The sequence below is a fragment of the Aedes albopictus genome, chromosome 1 (genome assembly GCF_035046485.1).
Source record: "Aedes albopictus strain Foshan chromosome 1, AalbF5, whole genome shotgun sequence".
Taxonomy (NCBI): domain Eukaryota; kingdom Metazoa; phylum Arthropoda; class Insecta; order Diptera; family Culicidae; genus Aedes; species Aedes albopictus.
The window spans coordinates 220,778,956-220,805,632 of NC_085136.1; the positions used below are offsets into that span (position 1 = coordinate 220,778,956).

At 42.8% G+C, this 26,677-nt stretch overlaps 2 protein-coding genes across 10 annotated transcripts in view; both read right to left on the reverse strand.

The window, feature by feature from the left end:
- Positions 1-26,677, reverse strand: part of LOC109400030 (uncharacterized) — a 1,200,131-nt gene that overhangs the window by 38,836 nt on the left and 1,134,618 nt on the right. For all 5 annotated transcript variants that reach the window (XM_062846297.1, XM_062846295.1, XM_062846296.1 and 2 more), the window contains one exon: positions 1,946-2,001. In XM_062846297.1, coding sequence (XP_062702281.1) covers positions 1,946-2,001 — 56 coding nt within the window. The remainder of the gene's footprint in view (positions 1-1,945; positions 2,002-26,677) is intronic.
- On the reverse strand, positions 11,932-19,478 carry LOC115258215 (uncharacterized). 5 transcript variants are annotated; one of them, XR_003893567.2, is made up of 4 exons: positions 19,244-19,478; positions 12,427-19,192; positions 12,303-12,375; positions 11,932-12,245 (listed from the first exon to the last, which is right to left on the reverse strand). XR_003893567.2 is itself a non-coding variant. In XM_062846291.1 (3 exons), the coding sequence occupies exon 3, from the start codon at positions 18,715-18,717 to the stop codon at positions 12,661-12,663; it is 6,057 nt and encodes a 2,018-aa protein (XP_062702275.1). In that variant the 5' UTR covers positions 18,718-19,062; positions 19,120-19,192; positions 19,244-19,478; the 3' UTR covers positions 11,932-12,660. The 5 variants fall into 5 exon arrangements, 2 of the variants coding, with proteins under 2 accessions (XP_062702275.1, XP_062702274.1); XR_009996409.1 differs by having other exon boundaries at positions 11,932-12,375; XR_009996410.1 differs by having other exon boundaries at positions 12,303-19,192.

Sequence of the window (26,677 nt, forward strand, 5' to 3'; positions counted from 1 at the left end):
GCTCAAACGAAGCTGCATATGAAAGCCTTAGGTATAAGCTGTATCGCAGAAAAAAAAATGAAAAAGTTTCAATGAGTACATATTGAGATATAATGTTTAAAAAATGTGTTCAAAAATTTTATAAGTTTTACTAAAAGTTCTACAACTTTCAGAAAACTTATTCGATCTCCCTCAAAATTTTACCAATGGAGCTTTGATATATGGTGCATGATTGATTAAAATTTCAGCGTATTTGATTGATGTATAAAAGAGTTATGATCAATTGAATGAACAATTATGTTGACCAAAAAATTGCTGTACGGACAATTGTTTGATACACTGTATGCAGATGTGCCTAGACAAAGACGAATTCCCGGAGAGGTGGAAAAGGCAAAGATTGGTTCTACTACCCAAACCCGGGAAGCCAACTGGCGCCCCATCGGCAAACAGATCAATTTGCCTTCGGTACACCGATTGAAAACTGTTAAAACGGATCATTCATCGATACTGATGGACTATGCGGAGAAACCAGATGACTCTGAGCTCTCGGATAACCAGTTCGGCTTCCGGAAGTATTGATCGACGGTGGACGCTAATAGGACTATAACCAAAACGGTCAAGATAGCGCTCCAAAAGAAGCTAAGTGGAATTCGCTATTGCGCAGTCGTTACGCTGGACGTGAGAAATGTGTTCAACAGCGGCAGCTGGGCCGCCATTTGGAAGGCGCCATTCACCACCTAGGAGTGCCGGATAGCCTATGCCGGATACTGGGGAGCTACTTCCAAAATACACACTAAGAAAAAATCACCGACTTCGTTAAGGTTTTACCTAGGGCTCCCATCTATTCAGCCTAGAAAATCAGGACATTTCATGTATTTTCTTGAAAATGAGTAAAACTCCTTGGATTTGTTAAGAAATTTTTGCCAAATTTAGGCCAAAATCAGGACGGATGGTAACCCTAGTTTTACCGAAATCTCAACCGTTAAGTTGTTTTACAGGACAAACTCGGTTAAGCTTGCAACTTCTACCGAACTTCGTTAGAGTTTGACAGATAAACGATGACATTTTACCGAAATTTTGTATTTTTTTACAGAATTTCGGTAAAAATCCACTACCGAACGCTCAGCGGTTGCGATTTCGGTAAAAAATACCAAACGCGATTAGCTGTGTAGCTTGCGAATATATGATACCGAGGAAGGCGAGAGGAACTACAACATCAGCAAAGGGGGTAATCTCAGGGTTCCATCTTGGGCTCGGTACTATAGAACGCGGTGTGTGATGGCGTATTGAGGCTCAAACTCAAAGGCCCCATGGCGAGGTGAATTTCCACCAAACATGTCGGATCTTCGATGCTTTAAATCGGTCGAGGAACTTTTCGGTAATGAAATTCCCTTGACTTCCTTGGGCATATAGTAACTTCGATGTCATATGATATACACATACGAAATGGTTATTGACAGAGGAAAGTCTCAGTTAATAACTGAGTTGAAAAAAGTTTGTTATAATGAGTTATATAAAATAAAAAATATGATACTGAATTGCATAAATATCGGTACTGCTATAGTCTTATTTAGGTGAGTCAAACGTTTTGTGAAGCTTAGTATATAATTAGCAACTGTCCAAATTTTCTTTTCATTCGGTTAATTGATTCTGTGGATATAACAGTTTAAAAATTTCTGTCAGATTATTAAATATTTTTCTAGAAACGCTTAAACTTCATTATTATTATTATTAGCTTTATTAGGGAGATTTTCAGCCCGAGGCTGGTTCATCTCCAATTTAAACTTTATGTAGAATACCTGTCAAAAATAGTAACAGTCCTGATCATTTTGTCTATTCCCTGTTATTGAAACCAATAAGATCAACTTTATTTGGTTGAAACGCTTTCGTATTATTACTTCATTATTGCCCATCATTAAAATATATCCATTCACATCACACAATAAAAAATCCGCTTTATGCTCACCTGGAAATGGATGAAACTCATCTCGGCTTCCTTCTCCTCGATATCGTCCGATCCGACTGCAAGGCGATGGGGCAAGCCAGCCCAGTTGATTGCACCAGTTAGCACCAAAGGATGTGTGAGTGGGTGGTCCAAAGTTGATTCCAAAATTCGCCAGAAAAAGCGAGCGCGGATCCGATTCCGGTTTGGAAAGTGTACAGCGTACAGCGGGTTTCGGTTGATTGACGATCGCGCCACCAGTGCAGGGCCAAGCAGTAACATTGGGAAAAAGACAGAGAAAAAACGAGAAAAAGAAACGAAGGAAATCCGGTCAGTGTGAAAGATAAATCTTCGAATCCCGTTGGGATCCTCTCAGGTACGGCGAAGTAGGATGATTCTGTGTGTACAAACGGGTGGGAGGAAAATTTATTGTATCATTGCGCTCGTCGTGCACTCAGTTTTTAGACGGGGGGTGTTCAAGGAATTTGTGCTACAATCGTACAGCTCTTTTTGCGAATTTTCAAAACCGAGGGATTTATTCGCCAGGCGTTTACAACTGTGTTTGGCAGTAGTCATCAAAGTAAAATTGAAATATTCAAAACACCTACACTAAGGTACACCGGGGAAAGTTGAAATGGGTGGGGCAAGATGAAACGCGAATTTTTGAAATAGATTTCAAAGAATTTGGAAATTTATCCTTCGTTAAAAGATTGTTTGAATCAAAAAGTATGTGTTATGTCAATTGAATTGTTTATTATCATCCGAAAACATCATGTAAACCCGCTGTTTCATCTTGCCGCGCCCGTTTCAACTTGCCCCGGTGTACCTTACAAAATAAGTGAATATGGCGATTTCGTGAATTAATCCACTGAATCCTACTAGATTCGAACCCACGAAAATCAATTCGTTAGACTTGCGCTTCTATCCCCCACCAAAACGGAACTATCTACTCCCGCTATCGACAGTCGATGACATTTGAATATCCTTGTAACAACTAAAAGGCCGTGCTTGCCAAATTACAATGCCAATTAATGGATTGGGGCAGCCTACCCGAGCAAAGGCGGATAACAAAGTGATATCACTTTGATAACAAACTGTGTTATCGGTGTTATCATTTTGTTATTTTTGTTATCATCTTTTTCAATTGATGACAACCAGATGATAACAAATTTAGTTATCGATAATTTTGGTCTAAAGCGATAACTTAAAAATACTAAATGATAACAAAATATGTTATCTGTTTCCAAACGCACATTTCAAAGCTATCCCAAAACTAAGAGTCTGATGAAGCTTGATTCTAAAAATAGATTCCAATTTGCCCCTTCAATGCGACTGTAGTACGAAAGCGTAGCCTTTTATTACTCTCGCTCTCAATGACTCCCGTTGGTATAGGGGCTATCGGCTGCGACCGACATTCACTCGATCAGGGTTCGAGACCCACCTGGGCGCAATAGTTGAAAACATTGGTTTAAATTATAAGAAACTTTTTTCAGTAGGTGGTGATGTCGGTAAAGTAGATTTTTACTATTTTGGTCGGTAAAATAGCACTGAATGATAACTTATTGATAACAAAACCAGTTATGAATCAGATGTATTTTTTCGTGTTGATAACTAAATATAATGTTGAGCAAATATTGTATAACACGATGAGTTATCAACTTGAACTTGATAACATAACTTCTTATCATTTTGGTATTCGAGAAGTAAATCTGAGTTATCATTTTTGTTATGTTGGCTCTGTAGGGTCTGGATCAGTGACGCACGAACACACCTGACGCGAGAGGACTTTGGATTGGGGAGTGCGCGAGGAAACGTGATTAGTGGCGGCTGCTACGAGGAAGCAGAGAATCCGGATTCTGGCGGTTACCTGGACCAGAAGGCAGAAACCATCGAAATGTGGTCACCGGCGGATACTACAAATGGCGACGAGGATGAAAAACCGTGAGTAAAACGAACCAAATTTCTTATCATTTGAAAGAAAATCAAATGAAAAAAAAAAAAACGATGAGGGAGAGAGGTGCTGAGTGACGTCTTGCTGAATGCCCTACTGCAATTGAAAACAGGTTCGGATGAGGGCAGTCGGGACGTAACGTATACACGGAAAATTAGCAGATTTCGTTGTTGTTTTATGTGGATGACTCAGTGGATGATAATTCACTGATTATATGTCGAACGTTTTAGATTTTTTTAGGTTGCATAATGGATTGGTTGGATAGCGTCTGAGACTAATTCAGTATGTAAAAAAAAATGTAAGGTTTACCCAAGGGTTTACCTCTTATTTTGAAAATTTTCTTTCGGAAAGCTTTGACCAAACCTCGGACTAAAGCTTTGTGTACCTTGAAGGAAAAAAGAGCAACTGATTCGTGCATTAAAAGTTGGGGCTGTGGAATAAACACTTTTGACCTGTTTTGGGAGTCATATAGAATGGTCTTTGACGCAATGGATTGGGTCTTGTTAATTTAAATAACAAAATTTAACTTTATCAAGGGAGTGTAAAACGGTCTATACCGGCGTAGTGTGCCAGTTTATTTTTCACAACTCCCATCGATCACATCGTCGCATCACAGCTTCAAAAGATATGTATGTGCAACCAAATAAAGTTTCGATCAGTACTTGGTTCGGTATCATCATCACTAGAGATTTTTGAATTTATTAGTGTTCGCTGATTTGGGAATCAGTTGATTGGTTCGAGAATCAATCGAACTATGTCGATTTGGGAATCGACCTGTGGTTGCTAATTTGAGAATCAGTTGATTGGTTTGGGAATCAATCGAAATATATCGATTTGGGAATCTACCTGCAAAATTACTGATTTGGGAATCAGTTAATTGGTTTGAGAATCAATCGAACTTTGTCGATTTGGGAATCGACCTGTGGTTGCTGATTTCGGAATCAGTTGATTGGTTTGAGAATCAACTGAAGTATGTCGATTTGGGAATCGACCTGTGGTTGCTGATTTAGGAATCAGTTGATTGGTTTGGGAATCAATCGAAATATGTCGATTTGGGAATCGACCTGAGTTTGCTGATTTGGGAATCAGTAGATTGGTTTGACAATCAATCAAAGTATGTCGATTTGGGAATCGACTTGAGTTTGCTGATTTGGGAATCAGTGGATTGGTTTTACAACCATTAAAAATATGTCGATTTGGGAATCGACAAGAGTTTGCTGATTTGGGAATCAGTTGATTGTAGATTGGTTTGACAATCAATCAAAGTATGTCGATTTGGGAATCAACCTACAAAATTGCTGATTTGGGAATCAGTTGATTGGTTTGAGAATCAATCGAACTACGTCGATTTGGGAATCGACCTGTGGTTGCTGATTTGGGAATCAGTTCATTCGTTTGAGAATCAATCGAAGTATGTCGATTTGGGAATCGACTAGAGTTTGCTGATTTGGGAATCAGTTGATTGGTTTGGGAATCAATCGAAATATGTCGATTTGGGAATCGACCTGTGGTTGCTGATTTGGGAATCAGTTGATTCGTTTGAGAATCAATCGAAGTATGTCGATTTGGGAATCGACTAGAGTTTGCTGATTTGGGAATCAGTTGATTGGTTTGAGAATCAATCGAACTACGTCGATTTGGGAATCGACCTGTAGTTGCTGATTTGGGAATCAGTAGATTGGTTTGACAATCAATCAAAGTATGTCGATTTGGGAATCGACTTGAGTTTGCTGATTTGGGAATCAGTGGATTGGTTTCACAACCATTACAATATGTCTATTTGGGAATCGACCTGAGTTTGCTGATTTGGGAATCAGTAGATGGGTTAAACAACCATTAAAAAAATGTCGATTTGGGAATCGACAAGAGTTTGCTGATTTGGGAATCAGTTGATTGGTTTGATAATCACTCAAAATATGTCGATTTGGGAATCGACCTGAGTTTGCTGATTTGGGAATCAGTAGATTGGTTTAACAACCATTGAAAATATGTCGATTTGGGAATCGACTTGAGTTTGCTGATTTGGGAATCAGTTGATTGTAGATTGGTTTGACAATCAATCAAAGTATGTCGATTTGGGAATCGATCCGAGTTTGATGATTTAGGAATCAGTTGATTATTTTGGCAATCAATCAAAATATGTCGATTCGGGAATCGAGCTGAGTTTGCTGATTTAGAAAACAGTTTATTGGTTTAAGAATCAATTGAAGTGCATATGTTCGTAGTTACTGATTTGGGAATCAGTTGATTGGTATGACAATCAATCAAAGTATGTCGATTTGGGAATCGACCTGAGTTTGCTTATTTGGAAATCAGTTAATTTGTTTCACATTCAATACAGAATGTCGATTTGGGAATCGACCTGAGTTAGCTGATTTAGGAATCTGTTGATTGATTTGAGAATAAATTGCAGCTTGTCGATTTGGGAATCGGCCTTAGCTGCTGATCGGATGATTGGTTTGACAATCAATCAAAATATGTAGATTTGTGAATTGACCTTAGTTGCTGATTTTGGAATCAGTTGGTTAATTTGAGAATCGATCGAAATATGTCGATTTGGGAATCGACCCGAGTTTTCTGTTATGGGAATCAATTCATCGGCTTGAAAATCAATTGAAGTGTCGATTTGGGAATCGACTTGAGTTTGCTAATATGGGAATTAATTGATTGGTTTGAAAATCAATTTTAGTTTGTTGATTTAAGAATAAACATTGGTTTGCTGAGTTGGGAGAAACTTATCCATTGAATCGAAGGTTGTTTACTGATTTGGGATTCAGTTCAACTATTTGAGAGTCTGTAAGGTAGTGTTGATTTGGGAGTCTTTGAGACATAGACAGGATCGAAATGATTTGGAATACGTGAGTTAAAAAAAATCAAGTGCGTAGAAGTCTATTAAAATATTATACTGCTTTGGGGACCAGTTAGTGGACTTGAGAACCAATAAATTAATGATACGATTAAATTGGATTAGGCTAGGATCCACTGATTTAATTATTTCTGTTAGTCGATTTAAGAAGAACTGACTGGTATTTATATTTTATAGGTTCGAGAAGCAAATATGGAGTACAACTAAGATGAATAACTTTACCAAGTAGTAGTAGTACATAGTTCAAGTATAAGATGATCAATTCCACCAATGGATTTAGAGAACAGCCAACTGAAAAAAAAAATGAATGTTAAAGTCTTGTATGGGCTACTAATTGGTGTATCGGTTAATCCATTAATCCTTGGATTACTGGATGTGAAGATAGAATTTTTTTATTTAAGAATAAATTGAACAATTTGATTTGTTAATCGATTTCTGTCTAACGGATGTAATTCAGTGAATGGATAAGACTAATGGAGTTACATATTTGGATTCGAACATCGATTAGTTTGTTGGTACTCAAACATCATCTGGTTCGATATTTTATGGAATGAGACAATGGAACACTAAGTTAACAAATATAGCATAGAATTATTGTTTTAACCTGGTTCTATCGAGTGTTGTAGAAAAAGGATTGCTCGGAGTTGCTACGGATTTCACAGGGTCTTGCTCCTAGTGCGGGTTTATGTTTTTGGATATGTTAGTGTTTGAGATTATGAGGTGTACAGTTGTAGACTTGTGAAGTTTTCTTAGGTATATTTTTAGGTGATTAGTTAAACGAGCATGGCAGTTGAGAGTGTCTGGGAAATAAATGCGATCTGCTTTTCAGTGAACTACAGTTGACGTTCGATAACTGCAACAGGTTTTAGTTCTACTTAGCGAACGATTCAATAACTGCAACGTCTGATAGACGTCAACTTTCAATACGTTAAAGTTAAACTAACGTTCAGTTTACCAGGCTGTTGATTTGGGCTAACTTGGAGCATCATTATGACGGATAGCGGTGCAATAACTGCAAATTTGTTTAACTTAACAGACTTGAAGTTAAAAAGCATTGCAGTGAACTGTTTGCACAGACCGAACGTCTACTGTAGTCTGATCTTTGATTTTGATAGTTTTTTCTAAACTTGAAATCTCACGGAAATAGCATTTTTTTCGATATTTTTTTTCTGAACTTATATGCAGAATATTAGTTTACATTTTTAACGCGCTATAGTGCCGTGCCATGTAACAAAACAAAAAATTAAAAAATCAAGTGGAAGGAGGGGAAGTATCATACTTTTTGGGGTATGTCATACACAAGTCTAATTGTTTAGAATTTACGGACGATATAAGATACGAACAAGCACATAATCATTGCTTATGGAAGTAGGTATGCATCATATGATAAGTGGCTCGGCAGGATGAATTAAGATATAAAGACTGCACTCAATTATGAGGCATTTTATGACATCAGGGATGGTATCAATATTCTTCGGAATGTTATATGGCGTAGCTTCTTGTAAAATGAAGTATTATAATTTTCATATTTTTCTTGATTTAGAAGAAAGGTGGGATGCAGGGTCTGGATCAGTGACGCACGAACACACCTGACGCGAGAGGACTTTGGATTGGGGAGTGCGCGAGGAAACGTGATTAGTGGCGGCTGCTACGAGGAAGCAGAGAATCCGGATTCTGGCGGTTACCTGGACCAGAAGGCAGAAACCATCGAAATGTGGTCACCGGCGGATACTACAGGCTCTTAATTCAACCTAAATGATAACAAACTCAATTATCAAACGAATGATAACCAGGTAACAGAACTTGTTATCATTTTGTTATCCGCCTTTGCTCGGGTATACTGCACTTTAATACAATTTCGGATGATTCCCTTGAAGATGAATAAATAAAAATCAATCAAATAGAAGTTCCCATAATAAAAGCTACTATCAGTTATCAGTAGGTCTGATCCAGGTGCTCCTTTATTTGGGAAATTTATGTCATCGCCATAAACATGAGCCTATTCATCATTTACACGAGGAATAGGGCGAGGAATAAGAGATGGGATGGGAAAAAAGGATAAGAATGGGGCCGTCATAAAAGCATAAGTACCCAATAATGTGTTCTAAGAGCACCCTGAAAAGGACACTGTAATGACGCATATAGCGTAAAGAGAGCCTACAGCTCTTTATCACAGCGGGTCGAGAACAACAGAACGTTAGTTAGTTAGTTAGTTAGTTTTTATTTTTAACCAAAATTTAGAAAGAGGGAAAAGCCCCTTTGAGTGATTTCTTTAACAACAGAACGTCTTGAAGTCAGGTTTTTGAAGTCAGTTTCACTTAAAATTATTATTCGACTGTTACATACCAAATGATAAGAAGCTTCATAATCGGATTCACAGCTATCTTCTTCTTCGACATCGTGGCGTTGCAGGACCTTTGTTGGACTAGACAGAAAGTGTGGCAAGGATCGGTATATTCGCCTCTCTCTATTCATATTCACTCCTCTTTACTGAAGCGAATCGAGAAAGATGCAGCAAACGGATAGTCATGATCAAACATGCAACCCCATCACCAGTGAGAAGCGATGGGCAAATTGTTCGACATGGATATTCGTTGCCGTTCGTTGCAGTTTGGATCGCACGCGAATGAATGAATGGTGAATGGTGAAGAATGCTGGTGAGCGATCGAAGCGGCTATTATCATAACCAGAAGAGAATTTTTGTATGTAATGCATACATTTTAAGTGTATTGTTGTTGAAATGCTAGATTAGCAAAGAAAATAATAAACATTCTTTGGGAACATCAAAAATTCGTATGCACAATATCACTCACGAATTGCATCACCGCTCGATCGCTTGCGATGCGAATGTGGACGAATGAGTACTTTCCAAGTGTGGCTTCCCACCATTCGCCGGAGTTTGCTGTCGTCGCTGACAAGCAAGCACACAAACTAAAGCGACAACCGTTCGCTGCTGACTGTCTTCGCATGTGGAAGAAGATAAAAAGTGGAAATCAGGAACCCTGAGTGTGGAAAAGTGGGCATCGAGCGGCTACCTTCTACCAAAGTACTGTGGCACCACCAATTAACTGGGAACAGGATTTATAGTATTGGACAAGATGCGACAACGTGTGATCGGGTGGCAGCCGATTAAAGCAAGGATGAGCCTGTTGAGAGTTAAGGACCGTTTCTTCAACTACAGCATCATCAACGTCCACTGCCCACACGAAGGGAGACCTAATGACGAAAAAGAAACGTTCTACGCGTAGTTAGAGCAAACATATGCTCGCCGCGTGACGTGAAAATCGTTGTCGGCGACATGAACGAGTAGGTAGGAAGGGAGGAAATGTACAGACCGGTAATCGGGCAAAACAACCTGCACGTCGTATCGAATGATAACGGCCAGCGATGCGTAAACTTTGCAGCCTCCCGTGGTATGGTAGTCCGATCCGAAGCATCTTCTTCCCCCGCAAAGATATCCACAAAGCCACCTGGAGATCACCCGACAATCAAAGAGAAAACCAAATCGACCACGTTCTAATCGACGGTAAATTCTTCTCGGATATAAACATTGTCTGCACGTACCGTAGTGCGAATATAGATTCGGATCACTACTTAGTCGCTGTCTGCATGCGCTCCAAACTTTCGACGGTTATTACCACGCGTCGAAGTCGAATGCCGTGGCTCAACATCGTGCAGCTGCGTAACGTAGAAGTAACTGAGAACTAGAACTAGAAGTAATGAGATCTCGAAGCGATGAAAGAGCTGTACCGCGCTAAGGACACGCGAGTGTCCTACGAGAAGCAAAACCGCCCGCGCAAACGATCTGTGCCACAAGTCGATATGTGTCGAGACAATCACGGGAATCTTATCACGAGCGAGCGTGAGGTGGCGCCGCCAGCATTACGATGAGCACCTCAATGACAACGTTGCAAGCACCGAAGGTGGCGTGGTAACAGATCTAGAAGTACGTGCATAGGACGAAAGTTTTCCAGCCCCTAACTTCCAAGAGATTGAGGAGGATGTTAGCCGGTTGAAAATCAACAAAGCCGCTGGAGCAGACCAAGCGGGTTACTAAAATACGGTGGAGAAGCACTAGTGAGAGCACTACACTGGGTCATTACCAAGATTTGGGAGGAGGAAGTATTACCGGAGGAGTGGAAGATATCGTGTGTCCCACCTACAAAAATGACGACAATTTGGATTGCGAGAACTATCGCGTGATCACACTGTGGGCAGAGCACCTCGCAGCGTACCGCGGATTAACCCGTAAACGAACAATTCGGAACGAAAGAGCAAATATCTCGAGACGCGTGCTCCCAGAGAAAATGAACATCTTTTATTCACAACGTTTCTTTCTTTACAGTTCAGTATAAGGGATGTCAAAGAAAAAGCAAAAGGCTTTCTACTCTGAGGCGAGGGATGTCTATCTGGTCATTTTACTTCCACACTCCTCCTAAATTACCACTAAGACACAAGTGAAATCCGCTCGACAAATCTGATATGCAACGATGGTCCCAAGGGCTTGGTCAACGCATCGGCGACCATCTCGGTAGTAGGGCAGTACGTTAGTAGTACGATCTTGTGTTCACATAACTTCCGGATGAAATGCCCTTATGTATCGATGTGCCTCACTCGACCGCTTGAACGTTCCGCCTACGCAAAGTATATACAGCCCTGGTTATCCTCAAAAAGAGTCGTCGCTTCATTTTGGGGCTCGCCCAGCTCCTGCAGCAAACGCCTGATCCAGATGGCTTCCTGACACGCCACGATTAGCGCGTTATATTCGGCTTCTAACGAGGAGAGCGCTACAGTCGCCTGCTGATCCAGCTGATGGGGCCTCCCCCGAAAAAGAATACGATACCGGACTTCCTCGTTTGCTGGTCACCCGCCCAATCGGAGTCCGAGTAGCCTACCAACTTCCAAACCTTTCTTTCCAGGAGTCCAACGCTGATGGATACATCAGGACGAGCGTTCACGGCCAGATATAACAAAGCTCCCACCAGACTACGGCTCATATCTGGAAATGTCTTACTGTCTCAATTAGCGGTAACATACCCCGGATTCATCGGAGTCTTCACTGGCACCGCATTTTGCAATCCGAACTTTGCAGCCAACTGTTCGGTGTTCGAAGTGAGCTTCAACGAATAGTAACCGCTTTCTCGCTCTTTTTCGACGCCCGGAAAGAATAGTACTGATCCAAGATCGGTGTCGAAGTTCGTTTCGACAAACGGTCACACAGACTGAAAGGGGGATTCTTCCGTATAGTTAACCTCCAGAGCAATCTGTAATTCACGGCTCTTTATTTGGGAGATTAACAAATTCCTAAGAAACGGGGTACAATTATAAGTTTACGATTATAAATAGTGTTTGCAAATCAGTTAGTAGCATAATCTTAGCATAAGTAGTATAATTGTACATATTTTAGCTCGGTTCGTTTAAGTTTCGATTAATACCACTTACGTTTATTTTCCCTTGTGTAGGTCCGGCGGGTGTATGGAATTTGGAATATGAATTGTTTCTAGTAGCTGTAAGAATGCGGTTTTATGGTTTCGGTGTTTCTTACTTGTTCTATGTTATCTTACCGGTGTCGTTTTAAGATAGGGCGAATGTAGGTTACGGACACTCTATGGGATGTTTGCACAGTAGTTTTAGGCACTAAGAAATTCATTAGTATAATGCATGTATGTATAAGGCAAATTCATGTACCTGTTCGGGCTAGCACTTAGTTTAGATTTTAGAATAGGGTTTAAGAGTATTCACTTTAGATTAAGGTAGATGTAATGTTTTCTAACAAGAATTACATAAGCACTTTTTCCTTCTGTCTTGTACTCACGCTTGTGACAGGCGGTAGCTCTGTCACTCCAAGGCAGTGCAACCAGAGCAGCAAGGCAGGGCTGCTACGGGTGCAAACACAATGGGCGCGCTGTCCAACAGGACTGTTCACACTCCCCCCGAGTATGCCAGTCTTTCTGCTGGCTTACTTCCTTCGCGCCTTACGTCCAGAACAGCCAGTTTGGTGACCGCCCGAACATATACTCCTGCAGATGTTCGTACAGTGGCCGAGCGAACCTCCCTATCTCTGCCTGGGTGAACCTCGATGACTTTTCCCTTTGGCCAGCAGTTACGGGGTAGCTTTGGATCGGCTATCACAACCAGGTCACCTACGGTTACTGGATCGGTTTGGTTGAACCACTTGGATCGCTTGGTGATTTCCGGCAGGTAATCACTAAGCCAGCGCTTCCAGAACCTGTTCGCCAGTATCTGCGAAGCTAGTATGTTTTGGCGGAGAGCAGCACTGGTATCGTCAAGAGTGCAAAATGGCTTTATCCCGTTTGAGGAACCAAGGAGAAAATGGTTCGGTGTTAACGCAGGAGCACAGTCGTCATCAACTGGGACGTGAGTTAGTGGTCTGGAGTTAATGATGTTCTCTATTTCGATCATGAGATTTCGTAGCACTTCATCGGTTGGATTTCGAGGAGGATTGATTGTTTGAAGGTTCCGTTTTACGCTGCCTATTAGTCTCTCCCAACTACCTCCCATGTGTGGTGCGAGGGGTGGGTTAAAGGACCAAGTTGTGTCTACAGTGATGAACTCCTTCACGACTTCGTCCACGTTCACTGCAGCCGCTGCCTCCTTCATCCGACGAGACGCTCCGATAAAGTTGGTTCCTCTATCGCTGTAGATAACGCTGGGCGTACCACGACGTGAGATGAAATTGCGTATCGCCATTATACACGAGTCGGTGGTTAGCGAGTGTACAACTTCAATGTGGATAGCTCGAATCGTTAGACAGGTTGCTAGCATTCCCCATCGTTTTTCGACACGCCTTCCTACTGCCACTTCGTATGGCCCAAAAAAGTCAATACCTGTATGTGTGAAGGGTGGAGAGTACGCCGCAAGCCGCGCCGGTGGAAGGTCAGCCATTATTGGTGGACGTGGACTGACATGGTCATTTTTGCATCTTTGGCAGTTCTTTTTCATCTTGGCGTAAGCAGCACGGATACGTGGAATTTTGAATCTCTGTCGGAGTTCATTTACTACTGCTTCATGATTCTGATGGTGGAATTGTCGATGGTAGTGCGAGATAATCAAGTTAGTGGTGGGGTGGTCACGAGGTAGGATTATCGGGTTCTTGGCGTCTTCTGTTGCGTAGTGGCAGGCTGCAATTCTCGTTCGCATTCGCATGAGTCCACGGCCATCTAGCCACGGGGTTAACTGGAACAGACTGCTCTGCTTCGATACCGTTTTCGAAATATTGGAATTCTGTCGTGACTTTTCCAAATGCGCCATTTCTTCTGGATAGCTATCGCGTTGAGCTGATCGTAACAGATATGCTTCTGCAGAATTTAGTTCCACCGCTGTCGGCGATCCAGTGGTAGTCGGTGTTCTACCCAGTTTTCGGCTACAGTTTGCAGGAAATCTGAGGACGAGAGCAGTAACGTTAAGCATACGCTTCCAGCTAGAGAACTTGCTTGGGTTTATAGCGGGTTCGCAGGGGATGTGACTCGCAATTAAGCTAGGGCGGAGTTCTTCTGCTGTAGAACTGTTTTTCATAGGCTGCTTTGGCCAGTACGTCTCGCTTTGCCACAGGAATTCCGGGCCTTTAAACCATCTGCTGTCAGGCGTGAGGTCCGGTTTAGAACTCCATTTCGTCCCGTCGTCCGCAACGTTCATCTTAGATGGCACCCAGCGCCACTCATTTGCTTCGGTAGTCTCTAGTATTTCGCTGACACGGAACGCAACGTACTGTGTGTAGCGACGATGGTCGGAGTTTAACCAGCAAAGCGCATCGCGAGAGTCAGTCCAATAATATTTTCTGCATATCGCTATTGACAGGGAGTCCTCGATCGTACACGCTAGCCTAGAGCCTACGACTGCAGCCTGTAGCTCCAAGCGAGGGATGGATACGAACTTCAATGGTGCAACTCTTGTCTTTGCAGCTACGATTCTGCACTCAATGCTGCCGTTTCTGACGAACCTTAGAAATGCTACAGCGGACATGCCGCATTCGCTGGCATCGGCAAAGGTATGGAGTTCTGCTTCCCCTTCGGAGTTGTGCGATAGTAGTGTATAGCACCTGGGAACTTGAACTTGTTCTACCTGCGGCAAAACTTCCAGCCACTGCTGCCACTTTGCAAATGCATCTTCGGTAATCTCCTCGTCCCATTGCACGCCAGAACGCCACACCTCCTGTAACAACATCTTCAGGAACATTAGGAAGTGGGTTATTAGGCCGAGAGGGTCGAATATAGACATCAACACTCGCAGAACCTCTCGCTTTGTAGGGTGTCTCTGGCCCTTTAGAAGAGCACTGTCGTAGCGCTTCCATCCAACCTTGTACGTGAACGTGTCTGTTGCAGTACACCACCACATACCCAGGACTTTTTCGGTGCCTATTTCTGGCGACAAATCCAAGTCTTTCTCGTCCATCCCTTTCTCGTTTAAGGCCCTAAGCACGGTTGGCGAATTGCTAATCCAATTTCGAATTTCGAACCCGCCTTTTTGATGGATGAATTTCACCTCTTTCGCTATTCGCACGGCTTCTTCTTCGGATTCCAGGCTGGTGAGCATGTCGTCTACGTAGTGCTTTTTTTGGATAACTTCTACTGCTTTCGGAAACTTCGCTGCGTAACGTTCTGCATTGCTGTTCTTCACATACTGTGCGCAGCTAGGCGAGCAGCAAGCCCCAAAGGTCATGACCTGCATTACGTAGATCAAAGTCTCTCCCTTCTCATTCCGCCACAGGAAACGTTGGCACTGTTGATCCTCGTCGTGAATACGCACCTGGTGGAACATTTCTCTTATGTCCCCGGTAAGGCCCACTCTTTTTTCTCGAAACTGTAGCAAGATCGTCAACAATGAACATAGCTGATCGGGGCCCTTCAGCAGGGCAGAGTTCAGTGAAATGCCAAAGGAGCATGCTGCGCAGTCCCAAATTATCCTCACCTTTCCCGGCTTGTTGGGGTTTACAACCGGAAATATCGGAAGGTACCATACTCTGGGAAACCGCCGGCTTAGTTCGTTTTCCGAGAGCTGCCGGATATATCCCTTAGAAACGTATTCGGTTATGATCCTGTGTAACGTGCCAGCTAGTTCCGGGTCCTTGGCCAAGCGCTTCTGTAAGCATTGGTGTCTTCGCAATGCCATAGCATAGTTGTCTGGCAGACGAATGTTATCGTGGCGCCACAACAATCCAGCCGTATATCGCTCCCCATCGTAGGTAGTAAGTTGCTTCATAAGAGCTTGAGCCCGCTGGTCTTCAGCGGAGAGCAGAAGCTTTCCTGGTTTCATGATGCCGAGACTATCAAGAGCGAAATGTTGTTTTACAGCCTGGTGTAGCTCGTCGTCTCTAATTCGCTCACATGAACACACGTGAAAGGTATAGTGGACCAGATTGCCTGATTCGTTTCCTTCCGCGTTTCCTCCACCACATACTGCCCAGCCCAGCCGCGTTTTCACTGCTACCGGGTCGCCGAAGCTTCCTTCTCTGCTCTTCAACACAAGGCTAACCTGTACGTGTTTCATACCGATGAGAATTCTGGGTCGAGCGTCGTAGTAGGAATCGATGGGAAGTCCTTTAAGATGAGGATACTGATATTTTAGCTGCTCCACGTTCAGTGTTTGCTCCGGCAGCATGAGCTCTTCCACTGTTCTCACTCCAGATAGTTGAAAATTCTTAGCCATCTTGTCGGTTCCAGAAATATGAAGGGTAACAGATTTCGAATCTTTTTCGCAACGCTGTGTTCCTCCTGTCCAACGAAGGAATAGTGGTGTATTAGCGCCTTTTAGATTGAGTTGGTCTGCTAGTTCTTGATCTATCAAGCTAAGGTGAGAGCCTTCGTCCAGGAACGCATATGTGTGGATTGAGCCTTGAGGTCCATTGAGTATTACGGGTAAGTAGCGGAATAGCACTGCACTAGATTTTGTTTGGTGGGTGTTACAATCGTGTGTTGGTACCGGTACAGCTTCTTGTTGTCTAGGAGCTTCAACTTGTGACGTAGGCGGAATCTGCGTGACCTGATTTGAAGATAGCTTGGCATTCTGATCATTATGGAGCAGTTCGTGGTGCTTGTAAGTGCATCCATTACGCCCACATGATTTAGCGTCGCATCCTCCTTTGTGTCGTCGCAGACAACTTCGACAGAGTTTGAATTCCCTTACAATAGCCCATCTGGATTCGCGAGATAGCTCCAGAAACTGCTTGCACGTGGAGGTACTTTTGCATCCTCCTTTGCACACCACGCAGCCATCGGTTACGTAAGTCAACGGTTTTGAGACTGATGCATAGCTGCCTTGTCTAGGATCTGCATCGGATTCTACGGATATAAAACGACCGCAGGTTTCCAAGTTCGTATCCGAATGAGCGTTAACGTACGCGTTGGACTTCTTATTCCCACGTCCGTCATTACGTGATTGTCTTGACTCATTTGAATCGATTGGGATCACGACGGTGCTGGCGGCTTCGGCCAATGAATACGCCCAGTTCCCAAAGGTCGCCAAGTTGACCCGCTGAAGGTTCTGTCGATGTCTGGCCCAATCTAACTTTAGCGTCGCCGGAAGCTTGTTTACGAGCTGATGTAGAAGGGAGACATTATACATGTAGTCCTCGAGCTCGTACGCGTCTACCGTGGCACAGAAATTCTGCACGCTTACTGCGAATTCCACTAACGTCTCTAGTCGATCCTCCTGAATTGGCGGTAGAGCATTCACCTTTTGAATAAGAGAGTGAACAACGGCTTCAGGTTGACCAAATCTCATTTTCAAAGTTCGCATGATCGCCGGGACATTCGATGGGTGCATCAGTAAACTCTGCGCCGTTTCGTACGCCTTTCCTTCCAAGGACTTCTGGAGCCGGATCAGATTTTCTTCATTTGTAAAACCGCACATGTTCGTCGTGCTGTTGAACATTGACATAAAGACCGGCCACTCCTCGAACTTCCCAGAGAACTTGGGCAAATCTTTGGAGATTCCTTGTCGAGCTGCCAGTTGCTGCCGGGAAAATGAACACGGCTCGAAGTCTTCCTCCAGGCGTCCTGAATGGAGGTCTGTTCTTCTTTGCTGATGACTGAGTTGTTCGAAGGCTTCTACAAGGCTCCTGCTTGTCGACATCGGTCGGAAAGGTTGTTCACGGCGGGGACCGCAGCGCACGTATGGCCCCTCGTTTCTGTCCTGGCTGTGTCGAAATTGATTCGTCGGCGGAATGGATCCCACTTGAGCTTGTCCGGAGTAGTTCTGAGTTGAATGCCTCTGTGGATCGAAGAATTCGGTAGCCCTGGGATCTAGCGCGTTTTCGGCTGGAGCATTGTTCGTATCTCGAACCCACTGTCTAACTCGGTCTTGTGATCTGCTACACTCGGATCCGGTTTGGCTTTGCATCTGCTCCAGAAGTTCGTATTTTCTGTCCATGTAGGCTCGGTGCTTCTCTGCCTGAATCTTTTCGTATTCACGTTCTTCCTCGAGCCGTTGAAGCTGCAGTTGGAGAATGGATCTGCGGGAGGACGATGATGATACCGACTTGACTGTTTTATCGCAGTTTGCGGCTCCTGTTGGAAACGTCCTGCCTGCTGGTTCCGATAACGTATTGCACCGTACGCTCTTGCCAGCTCCGAGTTGACCTGGGTGACCCGACGATCCTGCCCGACCACGGTTTACGGCTGAAGACGATGGTTGCTGGAACCCGGTTGTAGTCACACATTTGGGACAACTCCAGCTCTTATCCGCAATTTCTTCCGTAACACCAACGCACGCAAAATGGATCCACCTGTCACACTTGTCGCACTGAACCATTTCGTCACTATCTCTCTCCTGGCAGAACGTACAGTTTTGTTCTATATCGCGATCCTTCCGAAAAACGTCCTTTGGATCCTGTTCTTCTTCCGTGACCACCACCACGACATTATCACCACCACTAATATCGATCGCCTCCGATTGCTTTTCCTTCGATCGCGCACCTTTAGAACCACTTTTTCCATCTTTTCCACTTTTACGACCCGACATTGTTCGCGTAAACGAATTTGTTAAATTGTCGAAGTTCGTTTCGACAAACGGTCACACAGACTGAAAGGGGGATTCTTCCGTATAGTTAACCTCCAGAGCAATCTGTAATTCACGGCTCTTTATTTGGGAGATTAACAAATTCCTAAGAAACGGGGTACAATTATAAATTTACGATTATAAATAGTGTTTGCAAATCAGTTAGTAGCATAATCTTAGCATAAGTAGTATAATTGTACATATTTTAGCTCGGTTCGTTTAAGTTTCGATTAATACCACTTACGTTTATTTTCCCTTGTGTAGGTCCGGCGGGTGTATGGAATTTGGAATATGAATTGTTTCTAGTAGCTGTAAGAATGCGGTTTTATGGTTTCGGTGTTTCTTACTTGTTCTATGTTATCTTACCGGTGTCGTTTTAAGATAGGGCGAATGTAGGTTACGGACACTCTATGGGATGTTTGCACAGTAGTTTTAGGCACTAAGAAATTCATTAGTATAATGCATGTATGTATAAGGCAAATTCATGTACCTGTTCGGGCTAGCACTTAGTTTAGATTTTAGAATAGGGTTTAAGAGTATTCACTTTAGATTAAGGTAGATGTAATGTTTTCTAACAAGAATTACATAAGCACTTTTTCCTTCTGTCTTGTACTCACGCTTGTGACAGGCGGTAGCTCTGTCACTCCAAGGCAGTGCAACCAGAGCAGCAAGGCAGGGCTGCTACGGGTGCAAACACAATGGGCGCGCTGTCCAACAGGACTGTTCACAATCGGTTATGTCGAATTTGTCACGTAGAGCCTTGTAGACGCGATGGATCTCGTCCTTGTCTGTACACCCAATAATAAGATTGTCTACGTACACTAGTAGATAAACGGTGATCGATCCACTCTGCCGCACATACAGATATGGCTCTGATTCGCACTGCTGGAACCGGAGGCCACGAAGCACGCTATCCAGCGTCTTGTTCCAGCATCTCGCTGATTGATGCAGGCCGTATATGGGTAATTCTCGCTGAGACCGGCCCACTATTTACATCTTGTCTCGATAAAACGAGCATCACGACTAATCCCGATTCTGTCCGTTGTCCGATTAAGAAATCGGAATCCAATCGGTAGCCAACGAATACAAGTTTCTGTGCTTTGGGATCAAACTTCTTCCTTTTGCTGTCTGGAATGTGGACGTGAGTAGCACTTTCGAATATCCGGAACCGAGTAAGATCCGGTTTCGATCCAGTCCACATCTCGTAGGGAGTGCGTTCGACGACACGTGATGACAGTCAATTTTGCGTGTATGCTGCGGTGAGCACCGCTTCTCCCCAGTACCGTTTTGGCAAATTGGCATCCAAAAGCGTACAATTGGCCATCTTTTGTAGAGAACGATTTTTCCGTTCCGCTACCTCATTCTTTTGGGGGGAGTAGGGAACCGTGAACTGTGTCTTGATGCCTTCCGCCTTGTAGAAACTTAGCAATTCGTGCCCGGTGTATTCACCTCCGCCATTCGTCCTGATAGCTCGCGGCTTCCGACCGAAGACGTTTTCAGTCTTGGATTTTTTTTTGACATCCCTTATACTGAACTGTATACTGTAAACAAAGAAACGTTGTTAATAACAGTTGTTCCTTTTCTCTGGTAGCACGCGTCTCGAGATATTTGCTCTTTCGTTCCGAATTGTTCGTTTACTGGTTAATCCGCGGTACGCTGCGAGTTGCTCTGCCTACACTACTGAGCACTGTCCACAAGATACTCTTTCAATTTTTATGCCGCTGTCTATCACCGATTGCAAGAGAGTTCGTGGGTCAATATCAGGCTGGATTCATGGGTGAACGCGCTACAATGGGCCAGATGTTCGCCATCCGCCAGGTGTTGCAGAAATACCGCGAATACAACGTGCCCACACATCATCTGTTCATCGATTTCAAATCGACGTATGATACAATCGCTCGAGACCAGCTATGGCAGATTATGCACGAATACGGATTCCCGGATAATCTGATACGATTGATCAAGGCGATGATGGATCGAGTGATGTGCTTAGTTCGAGTATCATGGACACTCTCGAGTCCCTTCGAATCTCGCAGAGGGTTACGGCAAGGTGATGGTTTTTCGTGCTTGCCGTTTCGAGCGGGGATAAACACGAGTGGAACGATTTTCACGAAGTCCGTTCAGCTGCTAGGTTTCGCTGATGACATTGACGTTACAGCTCGCAAATTTGAGACGATGGTGGTTACGTACTTCCGACTAAAGAATGAAGCCAAATGAATCGGGTCATTATTATGTCGAAGACAACGCAAAGGGCTTCAGGGAAGAATCACCCCACCCTTAATCTCTATCAACGGTGATGAAATCGAGGCGGTTGAAGAATTCGTGTACTTGGGCTCACTGGTTACCGCCGACAATGACACCAGCAGAGAAATTCAGAGACGCATTGTGGCAGGTAGTTGTGCATACTTTCGAATGAATCACTAGCTGCATCAGCTGCTGAGAGAACCAACCATCGTCCACACCGCGAAAATCGGGAGGCTACGGTGGGCGGATCACGTCATCAGGATGTCGGATACCAACCCGACTTAAATGGTTCTCAAGAATCATTCGACCGGTTCAAGAAGACGTGGTGCACAGCGAGCAAGGTGAGTCGATCAAGTGGAGAACGACTTGCGGATCCTTCGCAGAGTGTGGAACTGGAGACACACAGCCATGGACCGTGTAGAATGGAGACGACTCCTATGTACAGCAGTTACTCAGGCCTTAGTCTGACCGGCAAGGTAACTAAGATTTGCTATCACTGATAGCAGGAATTGTTTTTAACGTGCTGTCACATGAACATTTTTTTCTCTCATTTTTGATATGTTCAACGAAAAAAAATTACAGCAATCTGAGTTATCATAATTTGCAATATCAAAACTAGTTTTCAACTTGCTGTAGGACTTAGCTCAGAAAAGTTCCCAGTCAAGTTTGAATGAAAATGTTGAGCCCCTAAGTAGAAGATAAACCAAAATCAGCACTTGATGCTTGTGAACCACTGAACCTAACAGCTCGTGTAAAAATCAACTGCAACAAAATGGGAGTAATTTGTCTTGAGCGTCTTTGCCGTCAGCTAACACCACGAGAGAACACCCGAAAGGGACTTAAAATTAAGAACAAAAATCTTTCCTCTTTTTGTCTTAAATCCAATATTTTCTTTTCAACCCGAACCGTTTTCTCAGGTAGGTTTATACTAGCAGCTACAAGCAGATCCTATTTTTATTTTATTTCACGGGCCAACGCCGCCACCGACCGGTTGTCGACGGGATTAAGTTCTAACGCCGCGTTTGCCGAGTGAAAAGGGATTTAAAGCTACAAACGGGGTCCCGCGTCCCTTCATCGCCCGCGCCGCCAGAACAGTTCTGCGACTTTCTTATATCGCGCTAAATTGAAAACAAATTACGAGAGCAGTCCGTCAGCGTTTCCTGAAGGAGGAATTTCCATTTTCATCCAGGTGATTTACGAAAGACGAAATTTACAGAAGGGAAAGGTTCTATCAGTGAGAGAGTGACGTCAGACACCACCGTCACCGTCCAATTTGGCGGATGATGGGGGCAATAAGCAGCTACTTTAGGACTGTGTCAAAAACGAGCTGTTGAAGCTTAATAAAATAATAAGGTTTAACGAACAGTTATCGTAAGACGGTCGACAAAAATTATCGAAACTTCTCTACCATCGTGATGTTATTTTCGACATATTTTTATTTTAAAGTGTAGTATCATATTCCAACCTGAGGTATGGCAATGAATGCCAAGCCATACCGTGTGAAGCTTAATAGATTGAAGTCCCATCTCATATTCAATATCCTAAAAACATGGAAGCCAACTTTGTAGTTGTATATAATTATTTGTGAGTTTGGAAAATTCCAATGTTGTTACGACTTTGCCAACTTACAGTCGGTACAGTCCTCACATCTACCATTATCCTAGAGATTGAGGACATAAAATAGCTTTTTCCGGCAGTGCAGGCAGATGAAAAGGTGAAAGGAGGAAAAGGGCTGGAAACTGAAAGCCATAAATAATTAACAGAAACCACCAGTCAGTCAGTGTCGTCGCCGTCGCCGTCGACGTCGTTGTCGGTTTGGCACACTGCTGCGATTGAAATTGAACTCACTCACCGGGATCGATTGTGTTTCAGTTGCAAAGTGTGTAATTACGCTTTCATGAGGTTTTCGGTTGATGAAGTTGTCATGTAATGGTCCCCGGTGATTTTGTGCCATTTGTTGTGGTTTATTGGTCTTCAATTGGGTTGATGTATGATTTCATAGCTTTCTTTTGCTGGCATATATAACTGGATTACTGGTATCGATAACTCTTTGAAGTTCTGATTCCATTGGCCTGTAAGACGGAGTACTCGTTCCAATAATTGCGCATATATAACACATTCTCTGGGGAAACTTTGTAATGACATGCACAACAGGGAGTTTGCTCGATAATGCTGTTTTCACTCAGGAACATTCAATTTACAGGTCAATATTAAATATTTAAGGTCATCTACACTTGTGTAAATCTGTGCCAACTTTGATGATGGAAATATCCATTACAAAAAAAAAAAAAACTTGGACCGACCAAGAATCGAATAGGGGTGACGTGCTGGCCTTCAAGACCGAGAGGTGCAGAAGACCATGAAAGGTTCGGTTCTCGTCGCTGGGGCTGGAAGGAAAAAGTATCCAGCGCACTAGGACGGAAGAGATGATGATGGTGCTGAAGATAGACGTGGGCGAAAAAAGTACAATGTCAATTATGCGAGAGGTGGTTTCACATTTCTTGTGTGAAGAAAGTGAATAATAGGATGATAACTAAAGGACAGAAGCTTTGCCTGTACTGCATGCACACTTCCTCCAGGACCGAAATTTGTGAAGACCGGGGTATCTCAGCCGAGAGCATCCCAGCTGCCGCTACTCGAACTGGTGACCGCACGACGCTGGTTACAACAACCAGATCGTACGAATGTAACGACTACGCAACGTGGGGTATGCTAGATCCCCGTTCCGACCAAACCCTAATTAATCCAACAGCATACCTACTCCTACTACTATCAACAACTTCCCACACCCAGCCTTCCTAGAAGCACCCGAAATCTCATCCCCGGCCCTGCCATCTCCACAAGCTTGACTGGTGGCAGCGTTCTCCATGGACATTTATCCTCCCACGGCAGCGAGAAATCCAGAACAGACCTATAGGGAAATCTACACGAACTACAGCAGCTACTAGCCAACTAGAAGCGATCGTCGTCTGGGCAACAGTAGCGCACCAGTGGTAGCAGTAACTATTAGTCTAACTAACACTAACACATGGGGGTGGGGGAAGGGGGGTGGTAATCTGCCCAATAGAAACCTGAACGGCCCAAGTCCAGGTAAGGTGGGGTTAAGGTACAACATCTTCTACAGCACAAGTTAAATCCAGGACTACTCTCTCCTCAACCTAATAAACACATTCCCATGGTCGTCAAACCCTTCGTCTCTCCGGAACCAACAAGGAGGCATTACTTTAGAGAGCGGTGTATCTCGCACCCTCAAGGTTAGCCCAGCCAACAATTTGGTTGCTATATTGAAATTGCAACCGAAATAGTCACACTTATATAGCACCAAAAAAATCGTATTCGCTGCACGAAACAGGCATATACATACTAAAGTGGAGGCCATATCGAAACATATATACGATTACTGCGATTCCATCCAACATAATTTACGATTTCTCGAAAAATTTCTACGATTTCGCCGATTTTATCCGTCTAAATATACGATTATGCACTGAAGATTTTCAAATTAAAAAAACAAATGGTGTTCAGTGGGAATCGAACTTAGGTCCTTTGATTGAGAACTGCGCGTTATCTCTATTGGCTATATTGCCTAGTTGAAAAAAGGGAGTTCAAAGTAAATGGCATGAAACGAATAAAAATTGGCATGATACGGTGCGAGACTTGTGGTGGGAGCGTTGTTGTTGTGCATTGAGTGGCACCAAAAGTGGTGCCGTACAAGAGGCCCGGAATTCACATCATTGTTGGAATCTATACATCACTTATTGCAAGTCATCTGCTAGTATGAAAACCTATATATTTGGTTGAAATTATTGCTACCGTGGTTGGAATGTGTCAACAACAACAAAAATATTGATTGATTGATTTGTCTTTATTAAAAAGACTTTCAGCCCTTGGCTGGTTCGTCCCTCGCAACAAAAATACAAATTTGTGATGAATACCATTTTTTTCTTTTTCTCCATCATACAAATATGTAAACAAAACCATTTACGATTTCCGAGATTAAGATTCGACTATTAAAAGTGCAGTAACAATCATATGCGACTGTAAAAATGAATATACGATATCTACGATTTCATTAACTTCGTATACGACGCAAGTGTGACGCAAACGATCAATATACAACATTGTTATAGTTGTATACGATTTCACCGATTTTCATCATACCTTTAGGTAGCAAGCTCGATTTAGCAGATTCATATACGATGTGAAGCGACGATTTCCACGATTCAAATAAATCATATATACGATGCTAGCGAATTTGCAGCTTGACACTAAGAATGTATGTTTTTTCACGATTCTATTCGATTCGGTGCGATTTTTCCGATAGTATCTCGCACAGGGTCGTGCAATTTCGAAAGGAAAACATGACGTACGACGACTGTAGCAAATCGTTTCCCATGCGAACGGACTGCTGTGATGCTTCATCTCTCACCCAGCAACACACTCGTTCGTTGCTGCTACAGAAACAAGTGTGTATGAAACATGGGATGATACACTTGGATTTTCGTTTCATTTATGAGTCATTGAATTACTTCAACATGCTAAAAACACTATTTAAACCACATTTTTAAATAGTGGTGCACGCCAATAGAATGATAATTATGTTTTATGAAAGAGGATAACAAATTCGACCACTTAAATCCAATTAACCGGCGCCCGTAACCATTGAGAGACTAGCGCGCACCAGTGAGACACTAATGCTCTGACGGGTGCACAATGGTCGGAAAAAGATAAAGTTCGGCCAAAACTCTTTTTATGTGTTTAATCGAAGTTATGTGTTGTTTAGATATGCTATATCGTATTTTTAGTGTTTAAAAAGGGGTATTTAAAAATTACGTAACCTCAATAATTTCAAAAATGGTAAAAATCAGTAAACCCCTCATCTTTTGCGTTTTTAGTTAGAAAATCAATTTGAATTTAATTAAATGATCAACTATCGATCAAATCCAATCAAGTTTGTTCAAAACGTGTGAAAAATGTGGGAAGATAAATTTTATTTCAGTCACAAATGGAAAAATAACATAAAATATATGAAAAAACATGACTTTTTTAAATAGCTCTAATTTGAAAAACTGCAAATTTCTGCAAAATATTTAAACGTTCTTATGCAGCCCAAAGCATGATGTTTAAGATGTACTATTCGAAATTGCGGCGACACGTGACGACACGAACCGTTTTTCAACTTAAAAATTACCAAAAATCTTAAGGTACAATATATGAAAATTTGAAAAGTTTTGTGACATATTAATTTTGCACCATATGTGCATTCAAACAGTCCAACAACAAGCTTTCATATGCTGGATAACATAAAACATATATTCCATTCTCAAAATATTATTACTTTGCTTTTTTCGAATGCTTCATTTTTCAATTTTATGACTTAGGCCACTTTGGCGGTGAAAATGTCATTGAAGTACAAAAGCTGGTATGCTTTTAATTAAGAATCATAAAACTACAATACATTAACTTTGTTATAAGGTGAAGTAAAGTTTAAAAATATCAATTTCGTTTTTTGAGAGTTTTGGCCGCCCCTTTGTATGGAGCCCGACCAATGTGGGGTGAAGCACAAGCAATGCGACCGGGTGGGAGACTACCGAGTGCTACGATGAGTGGAAAAGTTTTTTTTAACGACCGAGTCATTAGAAAAATGTATGAAACACTTGAAGTGACTCATTCAAAATGT